At 40.6% G+C, this 26,920-nt stretch overlaps 1 protein-coding gene across 1 annotated transcript in view; it reads left to right on the top strand.

Annotated features, from left to right (window-relative positions):
- Window positions 1-25,215, top strand: part of LOC148028479 (uncharacterized) — a 55,611-nt gene extending 30,396 nt beyond the window's left edge. The window contains exons 2-8 of the mRNA XM_087688786.1: window positions 22,909-23,048; window positions 23,147-23,246; window positions 23,338-23,436; window positions 23,508-23,855; window positions 24,087-24,179; window positions 24,273-24,479; window positions 24,621-25,215. Of these exons, the coding sequence (XP_087544912.1) occupies window positions 22,909-23,048; window positions 23,147-23,246; window positions 23,338-23,436; window positions 23,508-23,855; window positions 24,087-24,179; window positions 24,273-24,479; window positions 24,621-24,899 (1,266 nt within the window). The 3' untranslated portion in view covers window positions 24,900-25,215. The remainder of the gene's footprint in view (window positions 1-22,908; window positions 23,049-23,146; window positions 23,247-23,337; window positions 23,437-23,507; window positions 23,856-24,086; window positions 24,180-24,272; window positions 24,480-24,620) is intronic.
- Window positions 25,216-26,920: the final 1,705 nt, after the last annotated feature.

Genomic DNA, 26,920 nt, shown 5'->3' with positions numbered 1-26,920 from the left:
TGTACATGAGTTTACAGCAAAGAAAAATGATGCTGAATGAAGAAAAACGAGCTCTTATTTATAGGAGAGGGAAGAGCTAGTACAAAAGGGAAAAGTGGAGTAGCACAAGACAAGTGTTCAGCCACATGTCATGAGATGTGACAAGTGGTGGGACTCTTGGAAACTTGTGTGACAAGTGTCTTGACACTTGTCTCTTCTCTATGGCCTTCTTTTTTGGGCTGAATACTGTCAAGAATAGAAACAACCAAATTTAGTAAGCACAGTCAGAGTACAGAATTTACTAATGACATCCCTATTTTTAGGACTAGCATTTTTAGGCTAATTCGAGGCTCCTAAAATTTAGAGACCTCCTAAAATTTAGGGACCCCCCAATATGGGTGTCATATGAAAGCTTTTTCCGCGTACTTCGCAAAAACGGTATCAGAATCTTCACGTGACTTTCCTATGCAAAGAAATGTGCATTTCAAGCTTTCAGTCCACACATGCACATTGTACAGGCATTTCATGATCATGCCATCTTGTTGATTGTAACTGTCTGTTCTGGCGGATCTAGCCCACACTTCAAGGCATCGATCCTTTCTGTGTGCGAGTCTAACCCTTATATGCGTGAGTTCTGGTCACAGGCGCCCAATCGGGCCATATAGGTGGAAGTGTGAACTATCTTTTCTCTAACCCACCGCGTGGGTCCACCATAACCTGTGACCACCCATCAGTGGCCAGCTCCAATGCACTTTTCTTTATATCTAATTAGTGCAAAGGAAACAAATTTAATAAATCATTATATAGATAAATTAATGAAAAATGATACAAATTCTGTTTCTATAGAGGGCTGTCACAACTCTATAGAAACAGAATTTGTATCCTTTTTCATTAATTTGTCTATATAATGATTTATTAAATTTGTTTCCTTTTCACTAATTAGATATAAAGAAAAGTGCATTGGAGCTGGCCACTGATGGGTGGTCACAGGTTATGGTGGACCCACGCGGTGGGTTAGAGAAAAGATAGTTCACACTTCCACCTATATGGCCCGATTGGGCGCCTGTGACCAGAACTCACGCATATCAGGGTTAGACTCGCACACAGAAAGGATCGATGCCTTGAAGTGTGGGCTAGATCCACCAGAACAGACAGCTACAATCAACAAGATGGCATGATCATGAAATGCCTGTACAATGTGCATGTGTGGGCTGAAAGCTTGAAATGCACATTTCTTTGCATAGGAAAGTCACATGAAGATTCTGATACCGTTTTTGCGATGTACATGGAAAAAGCTTTCATATGACACCCATATTGGGGGGTCCCTAAATTTTAGGAGGTCCCTAAATTTTAGGAGCCTCGAATTAGCCTAAAAATACTAGTCCTAAAAAATAGGGATGTCATTCTAAAAATAGTAAATTCTGTACTCTGACTGTGCTTACTAAATTTGGTTATTTCTATTCTTGACAATATTCAGCCCAAAAAGAAAGGCCATAGAGAAGCGACAAGTATCAAGACACTTGTCACACAAGTTTCCAAGAGTCCCACCACTTGTCACATCTCATGACATGTGGCTGGACACTTGTCTTGTGCTACTCCACTTTTCCCTTTTGTACTAGCTCTTCCCTCTCTTATAAATAAGAGCTCGTTTTTCTTCATTCAGCATCATTTTTCTTTGCTGTAAACTCATGTACATCACCCATAGATAGCCAGAAACTGGCCCCATCCATTCCCATGATCATCCCCCTACTTCTCCATTATCAAATTCCTTCATATTCCCTCTTCTATCATTGCTGTTTTACAGGACAACAAGCCTGTGAATTCATTACAGCACCTCCTTCTCGAGCTCTTTATTCCATTTTAGCAACAAGAAGCAAGCCCTATCCATGTACTGCTGATCAACGATGGAGAAAGGCTGATTTCCCCTCTTTCTTCTCTCATACTGTAAAGAAATCAATTTTTATCATTGCATAATAGATAATGCATGTGTGTTTGTACATCTTTGCATGATCTTGTGAGAGTGAGAATTACTTATCCTCACTCAGGTTGATTGTAACTGAGCTCTTCCCTAAGGGACTTGGGTTGAGCAGTAATACATTCCTTTGGGGAGGGGGGGGGAGGGTTTGCCCATCTTCAAATCTCAATCTTGTCTCCATTACTTTTACATTTTCATGGCTGTAATTTTGTGAGTAATTTTCATTTTCAGCTTTAAGTGTTCATTCTCTTTTATATTAAATCTCGAAAACAAGAGAATATCATAATTGTTAAGCATACTACGTTGTTCGGGGCGTTTACAGTGGTATCGGAGCTTTGGCTCGGTCCTCACTCCAACACTGGTAGTGCTTACAATTATAAGTTTGTTTGTTTTCAGCCCTTGCATTGAGTGCTTGAGCATATTTTTCTTAGAGTCTCAATGGATCAGTCGAGTGCTATCCTTCAAGCCATTCAGAGTCTTAGAGAGGAGAATCAGCAAATTCGTGAGCAACTTTTCAAACTAGAAAAAGTTGAGAATCCCAAAGAATTCAAGGAAAGAAGCCCATCTGCTTCAAGGAGATAAAACCATACCAATGAAAGGAGCCGATCAAGAAGTCCAACTATTTCTAAGAGGCAGTCCCATTCTTCTTCAAGACAAAGAAAGAGATCGCGTCGAAGCTCATCCTCTTCTTCAAAGTCATCTGGCGCCTACTCTGATGGACCCTCTTCTAATGACAGAGTCACACCCTTCTCGTCGAAGACCTCATCATCGTCAAAGGCGTCGACATTCTTCACCTTGGTCTCCATCTTTATCCCCATCAAGCACTTCATCATCTTCAACCTCAAGATCCGGGCATGGACGAAGGTATAAGAAGAAGAAGACTAAGTCACTATCTCACCTCGAAAAGAAGATCAAGTTCAGTATGTATGATGGTTCTCGAAATCCTGATCTTCTTCTGAAGTTTATTCGTCAATTTCAAATTTTGTATGGTCGTGACAAGTATAAAGAAAAAGAAAAGATTAAGTTTGCAGCTTTACATTTGACCGACTTAGCCCATACTTGGTGGACGGGGTTGGAATATGATCATGCTGTCCCAAAATCATGGCGGTCCTTTGTTTGCATGATACAAAGCCAATTTCTTCCTGTTCATTTCAAAAGAGATGTAAAAATGGAATGGGATCGGCTTTGGCAAAGGAAAAATGAGTCACTTGGTGACTATAGCAAGAGATTTTGGGAGCTACTTTTGAACGTCCAACATTTCAAGAAGATCAACAGTTCGAAAAAGCTTAGGAAGTTTCAAGGAGGTTTGCATTTTCAACTTCGTACTGCTCTTAATCATTATCATTGTTCTAGTCTTAGGGAACTCATTGACCATGTTGAGACATGGGAAATGGAGCACAATGGCAACAAATCATTCCAAAAGAATGATAAGAAGAGAGTAGTTGATGATGAGGAGTATTCAGCCCCAAATGAAGGACAAAACAACGGCAAAAGCAGCCATCAAATCAAAAGAAGATAAAGCCCTATGCACCTCCTAATGCTCCTCAATTTCGCTCCAATCTATACCCACAAGCAAAGCAACTTTCCGAAGAAGAAAAGCAGCGCTTCATCAAAGAAGGGAAGTGCTTTAAATGTGGACAAACAGGCCACATAGCGAAGCAATATCCAAACAAAGGACAAAGCAAGGTTTCTGACAACAAGCCTAAGTCGCCAGTGAAAATCAATGCTATCAGTGATGTAGTTGCAAACACAACTCACACTCCAGAGATACGCAAATGATTAAAAGCTTGGGGACAGTTGCAAGGTGAGCAAGCACTATTCTTGATAGATCTTAGGGCGAATGAAAATGTCATTTCCTTGCAATTAGCTAAAGAGCTTGGATTAAAGAATGAAGAGATGGATACTCCGGCAGAAGTTCGCCAAGCTTTAAATGCCGATGAAGGTGACACAGTGAAGACTGTGACACCCTACATTGGCAAGCTCAAGTTTCAAATTCAAGGCTACAGTGACGAAGATACCTTTTGTATCGGAGACCTTGATGGTTGCGATGTGATTCTTGGCATGCCCTGGAATCATAGAGTAGATTCAACCATATTCTCTCAGAAAAAGAAGGTAAAACTCACCAACAAAGGCAAGAAGTACGAGATCCAAGCTGGAGTTTCTGGAGACACCATACCTATGGTAAGCCATATGCAAGTCTCTAGAGCAATTAAGGATTGTGTTCAATGTTGTTTGCTTTATGTCACTGATGTAAAAGATAATATGAATGCTGAAAACCAAGAGCGACTTCAGCTCTTGAAAAAGTATAAAGATTGTTTTTCGGAAGATCTTCCTTATCAGCTTCCCTCAGAAAGGCCAGAAGACCATCATATTGATATTATTTCGGGCAGTTCTCCTTCTAATATAGCACCATACCATGTGAGCCGTCCTCAACAAGAAGAAATCAGAAAGCAAGTCGAAGACCTACTTAACCGTGGGCTAATTAGGCCAAGTAGCTTACCATTTTGTTCACCGGTTCTTCTTGTTCAAAAGAAAGATGGCACATTTAGGATGTGCATTGATTATCGAGCCCTCAACAAAATCACTGTGAAGAATCGGTTTCCTATTCCCAGAATTGATGACATTTTGGATCGTCTAGGAGGCTCAAAGGTTTTCAGCCGCATTGATCTAAAGAGTGGTTATCATCAAATTAGGGTAATACAACAAGATGTACACAAAACTGCTTTTGGCACTTCATACGGTCTTTATGAATTCTTGGTGGTTCCTTTCGGATTAACCAATGCACCAGCCACCTTTAATCAAATGATGGAGCGCATCTTTAGAAAGCATCGACAATATGTTGGTACTTTCTTTGATGATATTCTTGTCTTTAGCAAGAATGAAGAGGAGCATTATCAGCACTTGGAGATTGTTCTACAATTACTTCAACAAAATCAACTCTTGGTAAATGGTAAAAAGAGTAAAATTTTCATGCATAAAATAAATTACCTTGGGCATGTCATCTCTTCTGAAGGGATTCAGATGGATCCTGAAAAGATCAAGATAATCCAAGATAGCCTCATCTTCATGATGTACATGAGGTGCGATCATTTCTTGGCTTATGCTCTTATTACCGCTGCTTCATCAAGCATTTTGCACATATGGCTTCTCCACTTCATGACCTTACAAAGAAGAAGACCTCTTTCCAATGGAAGGAAAAAGAGAAGGCAGCCTTCATAAGGCTGAAAACAGCTCTTACTTCTGGATCTGTTCTTATCATTCCAGATTTGGTAAAACCATTTGTGATAGAAGCAGATGCTTGCGGTGATTGTATTGGTGCAGTGCTAAATCAAGAAGGCCATGCCTTAGCCTTTGAAAGCCGCCGTCTAATTGATGTGGAGAAAATGTATGACATTTATGAAAAGGAGCTCTTAGCAGTGGTTCATGCTTTGAAGATATGGAAACATTATCTTTTAGGCAATGAATTCCGTATTAAAACTGATCATCAGAGCTTGAAGTATTTCAAGACTCAAAAGCATTTGCAGGAGAAACATGCAAGTGTCAGAAGTGGAGCAGCGGTGGAAGCATAAACATGTGTTGAAATAAACTGCTGAAACACAAGACAAAAAGAGAAAAGAAAAGAACACGATACAGGTGAGAACTCAGACGTATGCACGGAAAATGGAATCCATATATCTGAACACGAGACAGTCGCATACAACAGTGAGTCACTGGCTGCGTGGGCACTGGCACTGGCTCCTCTCTCCACAGAGTCTGCAGATGGTGAAGATGAAGTGACTGACTGAGGAGGAGCCACTGAGTATAAATAGGCTGAAAAAGTGGGGAGCAATAATGCTGGTCGGACAGCATTAATGCTGGCCGACTGGTGCATAAAAATGCTCCAATGGTATAAAATGCCACACCAAAAAAATACCTAAAATACCTAATAAAAATGCCCAGCCCAGATCAAGCTCAGACTCACACATGAGCTGACAAATACTCTGCTAACACCCTCTCTCAGATCATGAGTGATCCGATACAATACAATAGTACAATGAAAAGGGATCAGAAACTATACAACATAGAACCAGCAAGTAGAACCATGGATACCCAAGCAGTGGGTGATCAAGCCACCACCAAGGTGCCTCGGAGAGAACCTGATGTCGATGTCGATCGTACCAAACACCTGAAAATAGAGAAGATCATAGCATGTCTCTGTGTCCATCACCAATGTCTCGCAGTAGCATACAAGACCAACCTGTCAAAAATGCCTCTGAACATAGGTGACCATGGATTCCCCGCCTTTGGCCAGACCGCCAAAGTGTCCCCTCATGTGAGCTCTAGACGAAAGCCTCCCGCTCTCTATCAGATAACCAACTCAGCATGAACCAGGATGTCAATCCCAGCTCCAGGATTTGATTCCGCCAGACTGAAGTCGATGCGTCAGGGACGTCCCTCTCTGGAACCTGTGCACCTGTATAAAAATATAGATGAGGCGCGGCTGCCCCATCTGAACACCCGCTCACACTCCCTCTTTGGCACAAGAGAGTCGTGAGGGATGACCTCATCACCACCACTAGAAAGCAGCCGAGGAAGGGGCCACCAAGCCCTTCCCGCGATCCAAAGAAGAGGATCCCTTCCACGCCTTGGACTTCACCTTGGTCGGAGGATCGGAGTCGGAGTCTGATGAAGGAGAGGACTCATCGGTAGAGTCAGCATCCCGCTTCGTCTTCTGCTCCTTCTTCCTGGAAGCCGCTAACTTCTTGCAGTCCTTCCGCAAATGTCCCTTCTTGCCACAGTGGTAACACTGGGCCTTCGACTTCTTCTTCCCGTCACCCCTCTCTGAAGCTACATAAGCCTCACCTCCATAATGGGCCGGAAGCCGCCCCTGTAATCTCAAGGATGCCTCATGCTCAAGAAGCATCGAGGTCATATGTGTAAAACTGACAGGAGTCGATGATGTTTGCGCCCGCAAAGCATTGGCCACTCCATCAAACTCCGGGGGGAGCTTGTAGAGAACCGTCCCGACAAGATGCACCTCGGGAAGAGCAGATTGCATGTGCCGAAGCTGGTCTTGTACCTGCGTCACACGAAGAAGAAAAGACTGAATAGTATCTTTCGGCTCAAACTTCATCTGCTGGAGCTGGCCATAAAGTATGACTGCCCGCATGGTGGAAGGGGCCTCGTACATCTGCTGCAACTTCTGCCATACTTCAGGAGATGTCCTACAGGAGGTAACCGCTGGTAAGACCGCTTTAGAAATACACCGAAGCAACGCCGAGTAAGCATGGGCATCGTCCGAGTCCCATGTGAGCACCGCTTCCTCATGGTTGTCCTCATCAAAGTCTTCAGGAAGAGGAAAAGAACGGAGAGGACGAGGAGTAGCTCCACAGACGATGTACCATAGCCGCTTCTGCACAAACCAAGCTTTCATGACAGCACTCCATGTGAGATAATCAGGTCCATGTAACTTATCATCAGTGGAAGTGCACGGAGGAGCCATATGGAGAGGATAAGAAGAGAAGTAGAGAAGAGATGGAATTTAGAGAGGAAACACAGCCAAAACACAAGCACAGACTGCAGAAAATGAGAGTTCACATGCAATATAACCCAAAATCTGATCAATAGAAGACAAAATCTGCTGCAGAAAGTCAAAAAATCAGTCAAAAACTGCCAAAAACAGCAAAAACGGCCTGAAGTAACAATCACCCAGCCACGAGAGATGCTGAATCAGCAAAACGCAGGCTGTAAACTGGAGAAAAACAGGTAGAAAACTGTCGCCAGCAGCTGCAGATGAAAAACGCAGGCAGCAGAGGGTGCGTAGGCAGCAGAGGGTGCGGAGGCAGCAGGCGATGGCAAAACTGCAACAAACGCAGGCTGAAAACAGCCCCAAAACAGGTCGCCTGGCTGCGACAGCAATCGTCTGATCAGCAGGGATACAAAACAGTCCTGAAATCAGCAAGAAAACACAGCAGAAACACAAATCCTGAAAACTGATACCATGTCAGAAGTGGAGCAGCGGTGGAAGCATAAACATGTGCTGAAATAAACTGCTGAAACACAAGACAAAAAGAGAAAAGAAAAGAACACGATATAGGTGAGAACTCAGACGTATGCACGGGAAATGGAATCCATATATCTGAACACGAGACAGTTCATACAACAGTGAGTCACTGGCTGCGTGGGCACTGGCACTGGCTCCTCTCTCCACAGAGTCTGCAGATGGTGAAGATGAAGTGACTGACTGAGGAGGAGCCACTGAGTATAAATAGGCTGAAAAAGTGGGGAGCAATAATGCTGGTCGGACAGCATTAATGCTGGCCGACTGGTGCATAAAAATGCTCCAATGGTATAAAATGCCACACCAGAAAAATACCTAAAATACCTAATAAAAATGCCCAGCCCAGATCAAGCTCAGACTCACACATGAGCTGACAAATACTCTGTTAACAGCAAGATGGGAAAATTTCTCGTCTATGTTTCATTTTCAAATTATGTACACTCCAGGGAAACAAAATGTAGTTGCTGATGCACTTTCTAGAGTGCCTCGCATTGCAACTATTACAGTGGCTCATCATGAAGATTTTCAAACGATGAAGAATACTTATGATGAAGATACTGATTTTGCAGCAATTTGGTCAAATTTACAGCAAGGAGGTTCTCATCCAGATTATTCCATCAAAGACGGTTATCTTCTCATGAACAATCGCCTTTGTGTCGCTCTTTCTGTTCGACAAAAGGTGCTTAAAGAAAGTCATGAACCCCCTTATGCAGGGCATAGAGGGAGGGCAGCCACTCTAAGTGCAATTGAGCGCTACTTTTATTGGCCAACGTTACGAAGAGATACACATAACTTCATTGAGGCTTGTCTAGTATGCCAAAAATCCAAGTATGATAGGTAGAAGGCTCCAGGATTGTTGCAACCTCTTCCAGTGCCCAAAGATCCATGGGAATCTATCACAATGGATTTCATCTCAGGTATTCCAAGAACACCTCAAGGTCATGATATGATTTGGGTCATAATTGATCGATTCAGCAAGCAATCACATTTTATTCCATGTCATAAAACATTGAAATCCGCACAAGCTGCAAGACTTTTCATTCAACATATCTTCAGATTACATGGTATGCCTTCTGAGATCATTTCAGATAGAGACTCAAAATTCACAAGTAACTTTTGGCGTGCTTTATTTGAGAATTTGGAAATCACTTTAAAGTTCTCCTCAGCTTTTCATCCTCAAACTGATGGCCAAACAGAGGTGATGAATCTCACTCTTTTGGATATGTTGAAAGCTTATGTTAGTGAACATAAGTCACAATGGGAGAAATTTCTTCCATTATTGGAGTTTGCTTACAACAATACAGTGCACTCATCCACAGGGAAAGCTCCAAATGAAATAGTACAGGGTAAAGTGATTCCTCCCCCAATTATTCGTACTAAAGATAAGATTTTTGCTACTGATGAGTTTGCTTCAGATTTAAAAACAGCAATGGATCAAGTTCGAGCCACTATCAAAGTTGCCCAAGAGCGACAAAAGAAGCAAGCAAATAAATGAAGAAGACCTTTGGCTTTTGAAAAAGGTCAATATGTCTTGCTAAAGTTTGATAAAAGCAGGCTCAAACAAGGTTCCGGTCAAAATTCATCTTTTCCAAAGCTCTCCAGTAGATACTTTGGACCCTTCAAAGTGATTGAGAAAATAAATGAAGTTTCTTATCGACTTGAGCTTCCTGCTCATTGGAAAATACACAATGCTTTTCATGTAAGTTTGCTAAAACCTTACATAGGACCAAAACCAAAGGAACCCATTACTGAAGATCCCTTAGAAGTTGAAGAAATAGAGCAACTCTTGGAACCTGAACAGATTTTGTTTCACAAGGATCGAACCACGAGAAGTGGCCTTGTGACACGAAAATTCTTACTAAAATTCAAGAATCTACCCACAACAGATGCACAGTGGGTAGATGAAAAATTCATGAAGGATTACCCAGACATTCTTCAGCCATATCAAGAAGCTTTTCAGTTGAGGATAGCTGAATAAAAGCCAGAGGGCTGTCACAACTCTATAGAAACAGAATTTGTATCCTTTTTCATTAATTTGTCTATATAATGATTTATTAAATTTGTTTTCTTTGCGCCAATTAGATATAAAGAAAAGTGCATTAGAGCTGGCCATTGATGAGTGGTCACAGGTTATGGTGGACCCACGCGGTGGGTTAGAGAAAAGATAGTTTACACTTTCACCTATATGGCCCGATTGGGCACCTGTGACCAGAACTCACGCATATCAGGGTTAGACTTGCACACAGAAAGGATTGATGCCTTGAAGTGTGGGCTAGATCCGTCAGAACAGACAGTTACAATCAACAAGATGGCATGATCATGAAATGCATGTACAATGTGCATGTGTGGGCTGAAAGCTTGAAATGCACATTTCTTTGCATAGGAAAGTCACGTGAAGATTTTGATACCGTTTTTGCGATGTACACGGAAAAAGCTTTCATATGACATCCATATTGGGGGGTCCCTAAATTTTAGGAGGTCTCTAAATTTTAGGAGCCTCGAATTAGCCTAAAAATGCTAGTCCTAAAAAATAGGGATGTCATTAGTAAATTCTGTACTATGACTGTGCTTACTAAATTTGGTTATTTCTATTCTTGACAGTATTTAGCCCAAAAAAGAAGGCCATAGAGAAGAGACAAGTGTCAAGACACTTGTCACACAAGTTTCCAAGAGTCCCACCACTTGTCACATCTCATGACATGTGGCTGGACACTTGTCTTGTGCTACTCCACTTTTCCCTTTTGTACTAGCTCTTCCCTCTCTTATAAATAAGAGCTCGTTTTTCTTCATTCAGCATCATTTTTCTTTGCTGTAAACTCATGTACAGCACCCACAGATAGCCAGAAACTGGCCCCATCCATCCCCATCATCATCCCCTACTTCTCCATTATCGAATTCCTCCATATTCCCTCTTCTATCACTATTGTTTTACAGGACAACAAGCCTGTAAATTCATTACAGCACCTCCTTCTCGAGCTCTTTATTCCATTTTAGCAACAAGAAGCAAGCCCTATCCATGTACTGCTGATCAACGATGGAGAAAGGCTGATTTCCCCTCTTTCTTCTCTCATACTGTAAAGAAATCAGTTCTTATCATTGCATAATAGATAATGCATGTGTGTTTGTACATCTTTGCATGATCTTGTGAGAGTGAGAATTACTTCTCCTCACTCTCAAGTTGATTGTAATTGAGCTCTTCCCTAAGGGACTTGGGTTGAGCAGAAATACATTTCTTCCCGGGGGGGGGAAGGGGTTTGCCCATCTTCAACCCTCAATCTTGTCTCCATTACTTTTACATTTTCATGGCTGTAATTTTGTGAGTAATTTTCATTTTCAGCTTTAAGTGTTCATTCTCTTTTATATTAAATCTCGAAAACAAGCGAATATCATAATTGTTAAGCATACTACGTTGTTCGGGGCGTTTACATTGGCATGCATATATTGAGGGATAGATGGTAGGGTCTTCTCTATCTATCACAGCAATGGTATGCTACTAAGGTTTTGCAGCGATTCAATATGGAGGGGGGAAAGCCATTGATATACCGTTGTCTCCACATGTGAAACTTATTGTAGATGACATCCTTACATTTGATGATGGAAAGGTTGAGATGGCCAAGATTCCTTACGCTTCAGCTGTTGGTAGCTTGATGTATGCTATGGTTGTTATATGTCTTGACATCGTATTTGCTGTGGGAGTGATTAGCAGGTACATGGTATATCCTCGCAAAAAGCATTGGGAAGCAGTGAAGGGTATCATGAGATACCTTAAGGGCGCAAAGGACTTTTACATTTGCTTTGGGAAGTAGAAGTTATTTGTTGTTGGCCTCAGATGTAGACTATGCTGGTCATCTTGGTTGCAAGAAGTCTAGTTTAGGATATGTGTTTACATTTACAGGGGGAGCAGTCTCTTGGATATCCAGGCTGCAGAAGTGTGTTGCATTGTCTACTATAGAGGCAGATTATGTGGCTGCCACTGAGGCATGTAAGGAGGCTTTATGGCTTTCATGTATGGTGAGAGAGCTTGGCATTACAGAGGTTCTTATCCTCCATTGTGATAGTGAGAGTGCTATCATACTAGCACGAAATCCTGTCTTTCATGCAAAGACAAAGCACATACGTGTGAAGTATCATTTTATCAGGGATGTACTTGATAGCAAGAGCATTGAGCTTGTCAAGGTATATACCGATGACAACCTTATAGACCTCCTCACGAAGGGTCTTCTAGCAAAGCGGTTTGGTCATTACCACCAAATAATGGGGATTGGATAGTATATATGTATTTCAGCTTTGTATATACATAGACTTAGCTGATTCTTTCCTCTATCTTCAGGCACATTGCCTTTAGGTGGGAGGTTGTTGGGAATACTTGTGCTCTCTCTCTCTCACTCTCTACTTTGCACTCACTCTCTCACTGTGCGAACCACAACATCACGTGTCTTGATCCTTGTGCACTCCGCTGACATAGTGCCATGGCAGTTGTGAGGAATCCAGTTTTTCACGCTCGTACTAAGCACATTGAGATGCATTATCATTATGTCTGAGAGAGGCTCCATGCATGGGATAATCGAGATTAACTTGGTTTATGTCTGTACATAGGAAAACTTGGTAGATGTGTTATAAAAGCTCTCTCTAGAGAGAAGTTTGAAGATTTTTGCAAGGGTCTAGGTTTGATACCATTTGGAGATTGATTTGCCTATTCCATATTTACGTTTACATCATTCACTCAAGGGGGGTTTGCTACACTTAATCGTATTCCTTCTAAGTTATGGTGTAAACACTTATCCGTGAGCACTTTTTTACCTTCTAGCTTGAGAAGGGTTTTTTCTTGTGTGAACATGTATCAGTGGCTGTGCTCTTAATACCTTAGGGATTGTACGTTCATACCGTTTTTACGTAGTGGATGTGAATCTTCCAACACTCTCCTCTCTTGTTGTTCACTTGTTCATTGCGAGTGTATGTGCGTGCTATGTTGAATCCTAACCTAACAGATCAAGCACCATATTTTTGTTTTTCAAATGAAGTAAACTGTCATAGTTGAGATGACCAAACCAAGCATGCCACAACTTGGTGCCATCCATAATTGTAGCATCAACATGCAATGCATTGTTTGATGCTCTTCTCTTATATATATCAAGCTGATATAGGCCATTGTCCAAAATGCCAGTGACGAGGGCATCCCCATTACACTAGTCATAGACACTACATTGATCCATGTGGAATTTAACCATGAAACCAACACATGCAATATCTAAAATTGAAAGCAAGTTCTTCCTTATACTAAGCATATACAAAACCTTTTCAAGTATGATAATTTTTCCCTTTTATTGCAACAGTGGGAATCTGTCTAATGGATCGGATTCCATACAAAGTATTATTAGCACATGTAATAGATCCCTATTTTTTGTACATTTTCATATGATATAAACAAATCATGAAAGGATATTATGTGCTTGGAGGTAATCCTTGTTGAAAAAGTAGAGTGAGAACCAAAGGATGTGTGCACTAGAGGGAGAGAGAGCTCAAAAAGTATAAGAAGGAAATCTTTCTTAATGTGTTGCTCACAAGTACAATTGGTACACTCTCTCTACCTTTGAAAGTGACTTCCAGGCTATTTATATAGCCTCATTGTGGGTTACGGTTAGGATTTCTCTTGCTCTTCAAATCATTCGCACCTTACCTTTCATCATGCACCCTTGCTTACGTAGGGTTCCTATGCCACACTTCTAACATCCCCCCTCAATGCTAAGGTGGCATTGGATTACACATCATGGAAATGGTTTCCCACCTCAATGAAGCAGTTGGATGCCTTTATAAAATATTGAGTGTGCGGCTAGCGGAAGCGTGAAGATTTGCAGTAGGGGAAGTGTGTGAGTGAAAGAGAGAGTACGAGCTGATTTGGGTGTACCCACAATGTGTTGGTACACAAAGAATAAATTGTATTTATACTTAGGGCCCATAAGGGTGCATTCACATGTACAACATAATAATACATGTGTATAATACATGAAGGTGAATAAAGGACCTTTACATCCCAACAGCCTCCCACTTAAAGGTCCGAAGTGAACCTTTATCCAAGTCCCAGTAGTCGTATGCAATGCTCATGCTGAGCCTTGCTTAGACTTTTAGTGAAAACATTTGTAGGGTTGTCCTGTGTTTGGATCTTGGTCAATGTGATTAGACCATCTTCCAGAATTTGTCTGATAAAGTGATATCGCACATCTATATGCTTTATGCATGAATGATACATGACATTCTTAGCTAGATACACAACACTTTGGCTATCACATCCCAATACTGGAGTACTCATAGACATGCCGAGATCCTCTGTAAGTCTGCTCAAATATATAGCTTCCTTAGAAACTTCAGTAGCCGTTATGTATTCAGCTTTAGTAGTACTTAGTGCTATGATGTTCTGCAACTTGGCCCCTTCAGCAACTGTAAAGACATACTCGCTAGTGGACCTGTGAGTGTCCAAGTCACCTGCCATGTCTGCATCACAATAACTGTGCAGACTTAACTGCACACTGCCCATAGCAAATACACTTTCTTTGTGTACCCTTTAGATATCTAAGAATACACTTGACAGCCTCCCAATGTGGTTTGCCAGGATTTGACATAAATTTGCTAACAACTCCCACTGCATGAGCAATGTTTGGATGAGTAGCAACCATAGCATACATAAGAGAGCCACAAGCTAATGCATAAGGAACTCCCTTCATAGCATTGGCTTCCATGTCATCTTTTGGGCTGTTGGCTTTACTAAGCTTAAGATGTGGAGGTAAGGGCACCCCAAGAGGCTTAGATTCAGCTATGTTAAATCTGTCCAGTACCTTTTCAATGTACTTCTCTTGAGATAAGAACAACAATTTCTGCGTTCTATCCCTACGAATCCTCATGTCCAATATATGCTATGTATTCCCCAAATCTTTTATGGAGAAAGCTAAATTGAGCTGATCTTTGAGAGCATCCAAGCTAGTATTTCTTTTCCCAGCTAGCAACATATCATCCACATACCAAACAAGTATGATGGGGTTGCCATCTGTATCCTTTTTCATGTACAAACAATGATTCCCATGAGAGAGTATAAAAGTGTCAAAATTTTTGTACCGTTGCTGTGGTGCTTGCTTCAGCCCATATAAGTTGTGTTTTAGTTTACACACCAATTGCTTTTTTCCAGGAACTACAAAGCCCTTGGGCTGTTTCATGTAGATCTCCTAATCAATGTCACCATGCAGAAAAGCTGTTTTCACATCCATTTGGTACAGCTCTAAATCCAATACAACAGTGAGAGCAAAAAGCACACATAGAGTGGTCATCTTCACAACAGGTGAGAAGACCTCTTGGAAGTCAATCCCTTCCTTCTATGCATACCCTTTGGCAACCGGTCTTGCCTTGTACTTGGGTTTCCCATCAACTGGCTTTACTTTGTAAACCCATTTGTTTGGAAGAGGCTTTCTTTCTTTGGGCAACGACAAAAGATCCCAAGTATTATTAGCATATAGAGATTTAATCTCTTCTTGCATAGCTAGCTCCCACTTCCTATTGAATTTGCATGACTTGGTCTCTTTATATATAAGAGGCTCACCCTCATTTGTAAGTATCACATAGTCAAAGAGGGGTCATATCTATGTGGTTGCCTTATTAAGCATGTAGACCTATGTACCCAATGATCTACATTCTTAGGAATTGGGTCTACATGTGGAGGCATGTTATTTTCAGCATTTATTGGCTACTGTAAGCCATTTTCAGCATGTTGTTCATGTTGTACAGCACCTTCATTTTCATTTCCAGCACCTACATTTTCATAATCAACAAGTCTATCTTGCTGTCCATGACCACCTTGTGCTTCTATTTGCTGTCCATCATCATTTGGCTTAAAAATAACCGGCTGATCATCAGTTTCAGCTTGTGGTACAACATCGTGAGGCTCATCATTTGAAGTAATAGATGGCTGCAAATTTTGAAATTTGATATTTTTATGTCTTCATCAGAGGCTAAAGTACTTTTCAGCAACTTTGCGTCATTAAACACAACATTACGGCTGCGAACAATTTTCTTGGACTGTGGTAACCACGCTCTATAGCCAAATTCACCCTCATCACCATAGCCCATGAAAATGCATTTGGTGGATTTTGGGGTCAAGTTTACTCGTTAGCTCATCTCTAACATGCACAAAAGCATCACAACCGAATATCTGTAAATGGTCATATGAGGCCGATTTGCTAGGCCAAACCTCCTTAGGGATGCCATTATTTAAGGACCTGTTTGGAGAGTGGTTGCAAATGTGAACCGCTGTTTTAAGTGTCTCTCCCAAAATTCATGAGAGAGATTAGCAGTGGACAGTATGCACCGCACTCTCTCACATAAAGTCATATTGTATCTTTCTGCCACACCATTTGAGGAAGGGCTGTAAGGATCTATAAGCTTCCTCTTGATTCCATGCAAGTCACAAAAAGACTTAAAACTCAGTAGATGTGAACTCACTCCCATTATCAGTTCTCAAGCATTTCAGCTTTCTACCTGATTGAGTGGTCACAAATGCATGAAAGTTTTAAAAACAACAAACACTTCACTTTTCTTTTCAACAGATAAACCCAAATCTTCTTGGAACAATCACCAATAAAAGAGACAAAATATGCAGCACCACCTAACTATTTCACAGGTATACTACATACATCAGAATGCACTAAGTCCAAGACATTGGACTTATAGGAGACACCAAAGTAAAGGGAATTTTTCATTTGCTTTCCAAACAGACAATCATTACAAAAATCAAGTTTAGAGCCTTTTCCATCAACCCTCTTTAAAGAGGTAAGGACATCAAGTCCTTTCTGGCTCATATGGCCTTATCTCTCGTGCCACAACTCTAAATGACAGCCAATTTCAGCAACTGCAAGAAACTTGCCATTTAAAGCTTTAGAGTGCAGACAATACATGGTGCCCTTCTTGGTTCCTTTTGCAATCAGCATGGAACCCTTTTTAAATTTCCAAAAACCACCACAAAAACAGTGTAGTGTAACTATGCAAGTCAAGCTATCCAATAGATAGTAAACTCTTCTTGATGCCATGCACATATCTAACATCTTTCAACACAAGCTCTTGCCCATTATCCAAAGACAAGTGTACAGTGCCTATCCCATCAATGTTGCAAGCATGGTTATTTTCAACATATACTTTCCCATAACTGCTTGCATTGAACATAGCAAAACACTCCAAGCAAGGAGTTACATGGAAAGAGACACTAGAGTCTACAATCCAAGTCTGAGTGACACCATCATCAACTGACAAAAGTGCATCAATCACATCGGCCTTGGTAATTTGCATATCTTGCATGTGATATACAAGGGCATCATAATCTTGCACATAGTACATTAGCCTTTGCGACTAGAGACCACATTGGCCTTTTCCTTGACTTTGGTTGGCTCAAATGCATCTGTCTTATCCTCTTTCTTCTTTTTGTCTTCTGCATTCTTCTTTCTCTCTTGTTCCTTCTTGTAATACTTGCAATCAGGCTTCTTGTAGCCCTTCTGACTACAATGATAGTAAGTAACATCACTCTTTTCCTTTCCTTTGCTCTTGCTTCTGCTTCTCTCTCCAACATTTGCATTTTTCTTTTCAGCCCTATCTCTAACATTGTAAGCTGAATTGTTGCCTTCTCCACTAGACTTATGTCTAATTTCTTCATTTAAGATTGAACCCCTCACACCATCATATGAGAAATTGGGGTTATTATTGAGAGAAACTACCAAGGTCTCCTAGGAATCAGGTAGTGTCATGATTAGAAAGATCGCCCTCAGCTTATCATCAAAGTCCAAATTAGCATCCTTGAGCTGATTTAAAATACTAGTAAATGCACTCAAGTGCTCAGCTGCAGACTTGGACTTATCCAACTGCATATTCACCAACTCGCGGATTAAATGCACCTAATTAACAGGTGTGGTGATCTCATAGGTAAACTTCTCCCATATTGCATGACCAGTATTTAAGCCCTTAATGTCTGTCAAATGTCATCAGTGACACCCATCTTTATATAAGCCATGGCCTTTTTGCTGAATTTGGCCCAAATTGCATCAGACTTTTGTGCGGGTTTATCTTTTTGCAAAGCATCCTCCAATCCTTTAAGAACAATATGCCCTACATATGGTCTTTCCAAAGGTCAAAACCCTGACCACCAAATGGTTTGATTTTCATCAAACTCTTAATGTGAGAACTTGAAGAAGTTGCAACCATTTTTATTATAAACACAAGTATAAATGCACTAAACTGCACGAGCACAAGCTAAACCAGTAAATAGAATGCTTTTCTTGCCCAACCAACAATAAACCTTTGCTGTTTTTACATAAACCAGCCACCACATGGGAAAATACTACAGAAATTTACCAAAATTTGCACAAAATCCCAAATTTCCAGGTCCAACAGTGTGTAAATGTCAGCCAATCTGACCCAACTGAGCAAAATTTCATCAATACATGAAAGCCCCAATTTTTCCGAGTCCAATGTCAAGAAATTTTACTCGGATGAGCAAAATTCCAATAAATTTGACAAAATTACCAATTTAACTAAGGTCGACATGCACAATGTTTGCAATTACTGATACAAATGTCACTGTCAAGCATAAACAACATCAAAATTGGAAAAAGCCCCAAATTTCCAGGCTCAAATTTGCAAAATCTGAAAACTGTGCTTCCACGTGCGAACCCCCATCCATCAGAGCAGGGGGCTTGCTTGCAAGAAATTTAAAAAAAAGAAAGACAAAAAATGCCTGGAAAGTGATGAATCTACTCTCATTGACTAGCCACCTGCTGTCGTGACTTGTCGCCACCAGTTGCCTATCAGTCGTGACCAGTGATTTGAGAACCTGTCGCCTAGTTCAAAACAACATGTTGCTTGCCTGCCAGGTCAGAAATGACCTGTTGCCTACACAAAACATGATAGAATCTAACGTTGCCTCTGTAGATTTAGGGTTTCTGGATTGTCGACTGACAATGCAGCACGCACATGTACCTGAAATCAGTGGTGACCTGACCTGAGCGAACAGCCGAAGTAATGACCTGATGATTTCGCGCGAGCGAAACACTGGAGATGTCTCGCATGGACTTCGAGGAGTGCGAACACCTTAGCCGAAGCTCTGATACTTTTTGTTGAGTGTGCGGTAGCAGAAGCGTGAAGATTTGCAACAAGGAAAGTGTGCAGGTGAGTGAGAGTAAGAGTGACAGAGAGAGTATGAGCTGATTTGGGTGTATCCACAATGTGTTGGTACCCAAAGAATAAAACGTATTTGTACTTAGGGCTCGTAAGGGTTCATTCACATGTACAACATAATAATACACATACACAATACACGGAGGTGAATAAAGGACCTTTACATCCCAACATAAAATAGGCTACAAGGATGTTTACGGAAAGATGGTACAACTGGGACTAGAAAAGTTGGTCATCAGGTGCTTTGGAGACATAGTTGGTCTCCAATTCTTTGGGAACTTCATGAGAGTTGGGACATTTACTAGTGATATGCCTTGTTTGTTTACATTTGTTGCACTTCATCTTGTTGGGATATTTTTTCCAGTAGCTGCTTATAATATGTTTCTTTTTATTGCAAAATGAACATTTAGTAGTCACAATGTGGACTAAGAGTTGATTTGTCGAGGTAGATGCTGAGCTAGTGTTGCCTTCTGCTTGGTTTCTTTTCTTCTCATCCAAACAAGACTGAATGACACCTTCAAGTGTAGGATTTGGTACATTTGTTAGAGTGGTGACAAGAGTTGAAAATACTTTTCTTATTGCTTTCAAGAGTATTGCAATGGCATCTTCTTTAGCAATTAGAGCTTGAATTGAAGCTAATTAAGCCATCAGACCCTTCATGTGGGAAATAAACTTTCCTAGGTCTTCTCTTTGCTTGTATTCCAAGTTGAAGAACTCTATTTTGAGGAAGATGTTGGAATTCTTCCCTCTTGCACGATACAATTTCTCAAGCTCATGTCATTTCTCTTTTGCAATTGCAAGTTGGTCAATATGGTGAATTAAAGATTTATCTAGGTACAACATTATTATGGATTGGGCTCTTTCATCGTCTTTAACATCCATAGGATTGGATGGATCAATGGATTTTGTCCCTTTAATGAATGGCTAGTAGCCTCTCTCTGTCATTTTATATTTTACTAACACCTGCCATGGGTGGAAGTCTCTCCTATCAAACTTTTGGATTTAACGCTTCACATCAACATAGGCCATGATAGGAAGGTCTTATAGATTACACAATGGCAGTGGCAGTGTCTATTTCTTTATAAGTTTGGCCTTGCAAGCAGAAGCAACAATTGATGTGAACTTGGATAAATAGATCTGATGAAGAGAAGAAGACGGTCTGTGTGTTTATACTTGACACAGCCTTACAAGGGTCAAGAAGAATGATGACAATTGAGCACTTTAATGAATACGGTTAAGGTAAAAACTAATCTCCTCAAGATTGAGATTTAGCATAAAACATTTTCCACATACTGATTGAAAACAAGATCATGACTGAGAAATATAGCATCAATGCTTACAAGCACTCATCTCATACTATATGTCGGCTTTTTGATAAACTTAATAATATCCACCAAGTGTGTCCAACCCTGAGATGGAGCTTATAGATTTGCAATGAGCTCAAGAGAAGGTTAATTAGCGATTAAAATCACTGTTAGAGTTGGAATAACGATTGGGTTTAAGAAAACCCTAAAGCTTGCAATGAAGCTTTCATGGCTGCCAGGACCCATAGTTAGGGTTTGGCTCAGTGTGAGCAATAGAGATATAATTTCCAGAAATCCTTGGAGGTGGAGATAGCCCGCTTGAGGGGCTACAAATGCCCTATGGTGGCTTGGATGATTGTGCCCCTTGCAACCCATTGAACCTCATTGATCTTTGCGCTGTTAAAATTGCGTCTGTTTTTGTGTTTGTTGCAATGCCGGCCTCTGTTGTGGACAATGTTTGGCTTTATCGTGTTGTGTTGTTGTGCCCAAGTAGGAGAAAAGATCTTTAGAAGAAACGAGGTAGAAACATTACCTCCTTTTCTCTCCCTAGGTCCTCCATTGATTGGTGGTCAAGGTTGGATATGGTGGAGAAGAAGGTGAAGTGAGAAGAATGAGGTCTTCTTGTGCACTTAGGTAAGGGTGGCGTTGGAGGGAGCTTGTTACAGATGGCTCTAATACCATGTTGAAAAAGCAGAGTGAGAGCCAAAGGATGTGTACACAAGAGGGAGAGCTCAAGTACAAGAAGGAAATCTTGCTTAATGCTCACAAGTACAATTGGTACACTCTCTCTACCTTTGAGAGTAACCTCCAGGTTGTTTATATAGCCGTGGGCTAGGGTTAGGGTTTCCCTTCCCCTTACAACTCATTCACACCTAACCTTCCCTTATGCACCCTTGCTTACTTAGTTCCTATGCTACACTTTTAATAGCCCTATCAAAATACTCTGTATTGTTGTTTTCAGCCATTGACAAGCCATGAGCATTGGAAGAAGGATCATGGGGACAATGCACAACAAAAGCATAAGATTGGCTAATGTCCAAACTTGCTAAATGTGCTTCTGCATCCTTCATACTTGTTATATTTTTAGCAATAGTCATGCTTGATTGTTGCTTCTTTTCACTAGCAATTCTCTTTTTGCAATCCTAAATGACATGTTCCTTTTTTCTTGCAATAATTATCTCTCTTCTTTTTGGCACCCTCATCCTTGATGCTTGAAGAATCTGGGAATTGAGTTTGATGGCTGCCATGATTTTCATTTGTTCCTATGGCTGGCTGTAAATGCTTGATTTTCCATAGTCACGTTGAAGCGATTCACCTATGATTGCTCCTCTTACAACAACAATGAAACCAACTCGTCAAATGTGTATGCATTGGCATTTTCTTATGCAAGAAAGCAGAGTGTAGTGACAAAACTTTGATATGACTCAAGTAGACCAGCCAGCCTGTAGAAACAAGAGAAACATCAGTAATAATTTCATTGAATTTGCAAGCTGCTCCTTTAGGTCCTTAACATGTGTAATGTATGCATCCATTGAGTCACCTTCTATCATGTGCTCTATCTCAAGATGCTTGCATGAATAGACAACAAGAGCTTCATTACACACTTGATACAAAGAATCAAGGACATCCCATGCCTGCATGGCTGTTGTGGATGATTGAATGTGTGGAATAACCTATCTCTTGTTGCGGAAAGTGCAAGTGCCTGGGCATCTCTTCTATCCCATCTCAACTAATTAGCAATGAGGTGTGTAGCAGGAGCTAGAGCAGAAGATCCACTTGTGATAGTGGATGAACTGGATGAGCCTGCAACATTCTTGTAACATGGCATGCCTGCCTAACCTTGGAACCAGATATATAAACCCAAAATTGCTTGGCAACTAAAACATGCCTCATTAGGTATGCCCACATTGGATAAATTGCGCTATCCAATTTGTCCGAGTCCCCAAACATTTTTAGTAAGTCATTTTGGGTTGCCATTGCTTGATATTAACTGAATTTTTACAACAGTGGCTGCCAAATGTGTACCTGAAGGTGTAGCAGTATGGGACCCTGTTTTGGTCCAGTTTCCCTATTTATGTTCTGACATTGTGTTTATTTCTTTCTCTCTCTGTGCATAGATATATTGCTACATGGTACTATTGGCAAAAATAGCTGCTTTCTTTAGAGTTTACGCTGTGCATATGGTGTGCACTTTATGATGATATCACATAATGGATTGTCTTCTAATCAAACTCATACATTTGATTCTCATCAGTACTGACTTCATGGTACCTATTTCTGATTCTTATATCATTCAGCGGCATAAAAATAATAAGTCATACTAGTGATATGGTTTATGGTGCTAGTTATGATGTGTCACTGGGTTTAGTTATGCATCTGGGAACCTAACATGAAACATGCTATTTCAGCTTCTCGTATCAGAAAAGAATCTGATTGTAAGGGAAGAAGCTTGTCGTACTGGTCTTCTATTTGGTGGATTTACTGGAGGTTATCATGCAATGCGTTGCATCCTGCGAAGATTGAGAAACAAAGAGACTCCATCAAATGAGTATGTGATAATGTGCTCAGAGTGAGACGTGTATGGATCTGTTTTTGCTGAATGCTTTGTTCATATTGCCTTGTGGGAGGGACCTTGGGGATGTGTAGGCTTATTGCAGGTGCCGTTGCTGGCCTCTCCATTTTGGCATTGGATGATCCTAGCAGGAGGCGAACTTTTGCTTTGTATCTTCTTGCTAGGCTTGCACAGGTAACATTCTTTCTTTCTTCTGGTTTGATGATACCCTAGCTTGTCTTGCTATGCCTAAAACTTCTCTTTGAGTTCTCCATTGTTTGTGCAGTGTGTGTACAATTCAGCAAAATCAAAAAACAAGTTTCATCTGTGGGGCAGTCACTGGAGACATGGCGACACCTTGTTATTTGCTATTGCATGTGCTCAGGTATGTGTGGTGCTGGTTCTTCATCATCTTTGTTAGACACAGGAAAATGTTGACACGATTTTCTTTGACAGGTTATGTATGCATATGTAATGCGGCCTGAGACATTGCCTGAGTCGTATCTAGAATTTATTGTCAAAACTGGGCCTATTGCAAAGCCTGTGCTGAAGGCTGTCCGTGAAAGCTGTCGAAGGGAACCTGTTGATGTAGCAGCTTTGTCTGACTTTGTTTCTAGCAAGACTGGTGGTGCCCCCTTTGAGCTGCGGCCTGATTGTGCACTTATTCCTTGCTCAGCTATACACCCAGAGACATTGTCTTGTATGGGACAAACAAGTAAAGCAGCCCGTGCCACCTTCAAGAAAACATTTCCACTTTACATGTCACTCACCTTTGTACCTTTCGTTGTCTTGAATCTACAAAAGGTAACAAACAAGCTTCCTTTTAGAAGCTTGCAGCCTTCATTTCTCTTTGATTGCCAATGTTTTCGTGTGCATGTGTGCTTCCCTGTCCTATGCTTTGACTGGCTTAATAACTGTTATGTCATGGTTCGGGAAGGAATAGAAAAAGTTTTACAGCTCTTTGGATATGTTGTGTTTTGTAGTTATTAGAAACACAGTTTTTAGGTATTGTACATTTTACGTCATCTTTTGCAGTTTATGCAAGCCCCTGTACATACATTTTGGACGGCTTTCAAAGGAGCAGTTCGTTCTACATGCTTCATCTCTGTATTTGTGGGAATTTATCAAGTATAGATTTCACTAAACCCATAGGTAAGGGTTTTTAATGACCTGATCTCCAGTGATTCAGATGATCTGATGTGGCAATGTCTGTTGGGGCAGAGTTATATATGTCTACAAAGGAAGGTGGTTACCAAGGACCACAAATTGGTCTACTGGTTTGGTGGAGCTCTGGCTTCCTTGTCTGTTCTACTGGAGAAGAAGAGTCGGAGAGCAGAATTGGCACTCTATGTACTTCCACGTGCAGCAGACTCTCTGTGGTATATTTTGGTGAACAGGCATTTGCTACCAGATATCAGGCATGCTGAAGTGAGTATAGTGTGTTTCATTTTTGGTTTTGTAATCACTCCAAACTCTGGCTTTGTTGGGAACATGATTCTTTCTAGGACACTCACTTGGAAGTTTAGTGGTTGCAGTAGTATTATTTACTGTAGGTTATGCCTTTTGCAGGTGGCCCTTTTCTGTCTTTGCATGGGAGGTATTATGTACTTTCATGAGCATGAGCCAGACACTATGGCTCCATTTTTACGGGGTTTAATCAAACGGTTTTTAAATAGAGGGACCTCTCCTGATGGGCTTCATCAAAGCAGTTCGCTTAGCTCTATTGACACTGCTGTTGGAACCTTGCCAACTAATGAACCTAGAGATCCAAAAGAGAGTAAAGAAGGGAAGGATAACCACTCTGAAATTATAGAGAAATTAAAGGTGGAAGCTTTTCAAGGGCTTTGATAGGACTGCCATGTGGTTTGTAGTCCTTAACACATTTATCCCAGGTGACTCATTATCTGCTGCAGATAAATTCTGCTTCATTCAAAGCCTTGGTCATGATATGAGCATTGTAATTTTGATAGAAATAGCCCTTTCACAATATTAGAAGCAGGATTCGCCAAACAAACTTTACATGTTCCATTGTTGTATTAGTGTGTGAACAGGTTGGCCACCACATTTGTACGCCTGGAAACAGGTAGATTATGCAATGGGGCTAACCTGACATCATTGACATTACAGAAAAAATATAAGGCTAGTATATTGCTCAATTTTTTTTTTCTGGAGTATTGCAGCACCACACTTGATGTGACATAATAAATTGGCAAGTCGGCATGGCAGTGAAGGCCCAATTACATGTAATTCTCTTCTCTCCAGCATTCACACTTCCATATTATATATGCAAATTATCTGTGATACTGACATAATTGAGAGAGAAAAATCAAGAACATAGAGAGAGGAAAGATGAATATGTTGTCAGCTGGAAAGAGCAAGTGAAACATTTCTTTTGAAAGTAGATCATTTGATTCTTATATAAGGAGACAAAGGACAAATTTACGGTTTTTGCTATGCAAGTGTCGCATCAATCCCAAAGGCACAGTAAAAGCAAGACTAGTGAACAGGGTGACTTTAATTGAAGGCAATCATCATCATCAAGATGATTGTTGCTTGATTTCTTCACGAGCTTGAATTCATCCAATGTCTCAAACTCTCTTGGACTAATACTTAGTTGTGTTGTGAGCTAAAATTTCTTGAGGCAGAGATTGCTTATTGCAACACTAATAAAGCTACATCGTCTTGAAGGTTTTGAAGTCAACATGTAACAAGGGAACAATGTAGTCTTTCATATACAGGCTTTACAACTTGTAAGGCATCCAGTACACATTAATTGTTGATAGTTATGAGTTCTTTGAAGGGTTCTTTCCCAAGGAGGAGGGCATTCCAAGTTTTACTCTTGTATCATGTAGTTATATGTGGCAACCAACGAAATGGACTCATGCCACTTGCTTTTCACATGCATTCTCGATGCAGTGTTGAGGCGTAGCTAAAGATTGTTGCAGAGTGGTTATACCTGCCAAAAACCAGTGTGATGCCAAATGCTATGCTAGCTATTTTAATCCTGGGAAAATGGATGTTAAGACTTAATTGCTTGTGCAAATACTTAAAATTCCCTATGGTCTCAAAGCTTCCATATTCATCTATGAAGTTTAACAACATAAATTTATAGTTTCTGAATATATAATACCTTAGTTGAAAGCGTTCCCATCAGGTCCTCTTGCATACTTACATGCTGGTACCATAAAATAGGCGCTAGAGTCCTTGTAGAAGAACTGGTTTGCTGCTAAGGATATAGCCTTGCCAGAGGATTTTAATTATGATTTAGTCTACCATATTGTATCCGTACTGACTGCGAGTGCTACTGAGGCTTGCCAATTTGTCTTGTTTTATGCCATGATGCATGCCTGTCAAAAAGCCTTAGTCTTTGAACTTTTAACCAAGCTAATTAGAAATAATTGCATGTTATTGGGTTGTAATCTACATGAATATGATGTTCATGCAAAACAGAATAACATGCTATTGTTGTTTTTCAGCTTGTGGTGAAAATTGATAGAAATGTGTTGTTGCAAGTATATTCGGAGCTTTGAAGTGTTTTCACATTGTTAATGCATTCTATATTTGATGAGAGAAATATCCGATTTGAGTCTTTCTTCATGTAGCATCCATGTTTCAAGGTTTAGAACTTAATCAACTTTCACCAAGGACTAATGAAGGAGGACCTTTCAATTCTTTTTATTGTAACGATTAAAATGGTACATCAACTTTGAGTTGAGGACTTTCTTCCATAGACATGGCCATTTGCAAATCTTGCATTGGGCATGGGTTGTCTCCATCTTGTTCGATGATTAGAGAAGATTGATTGAATGCAAACATTATAGGTTCAAGCTAATGTTTGGTGATAATGTGCTAGAATGATTAATATATGT

This window comes from Lygodium microphyllum, chromosome 11, assembly GCF_053477565.2.
Source record: "Lygodium microphyllum isolate KBCC chromosome 11, Lygodium_microphyllum_v1.1.10, whole genome shotgun sequence".
In the NCBI taxonomy this organism is placed as follows: domain Eukaryota; kingdom Viridiplantae; phylum Streptophyta; class Polypodiopsida; order Schizaeales; family Lygodiaceae; genus Lygodium; species Lygodium microphyllum.
This window is presented reverse-complemented; position numbering and strand designations above follow the sequence as displayed.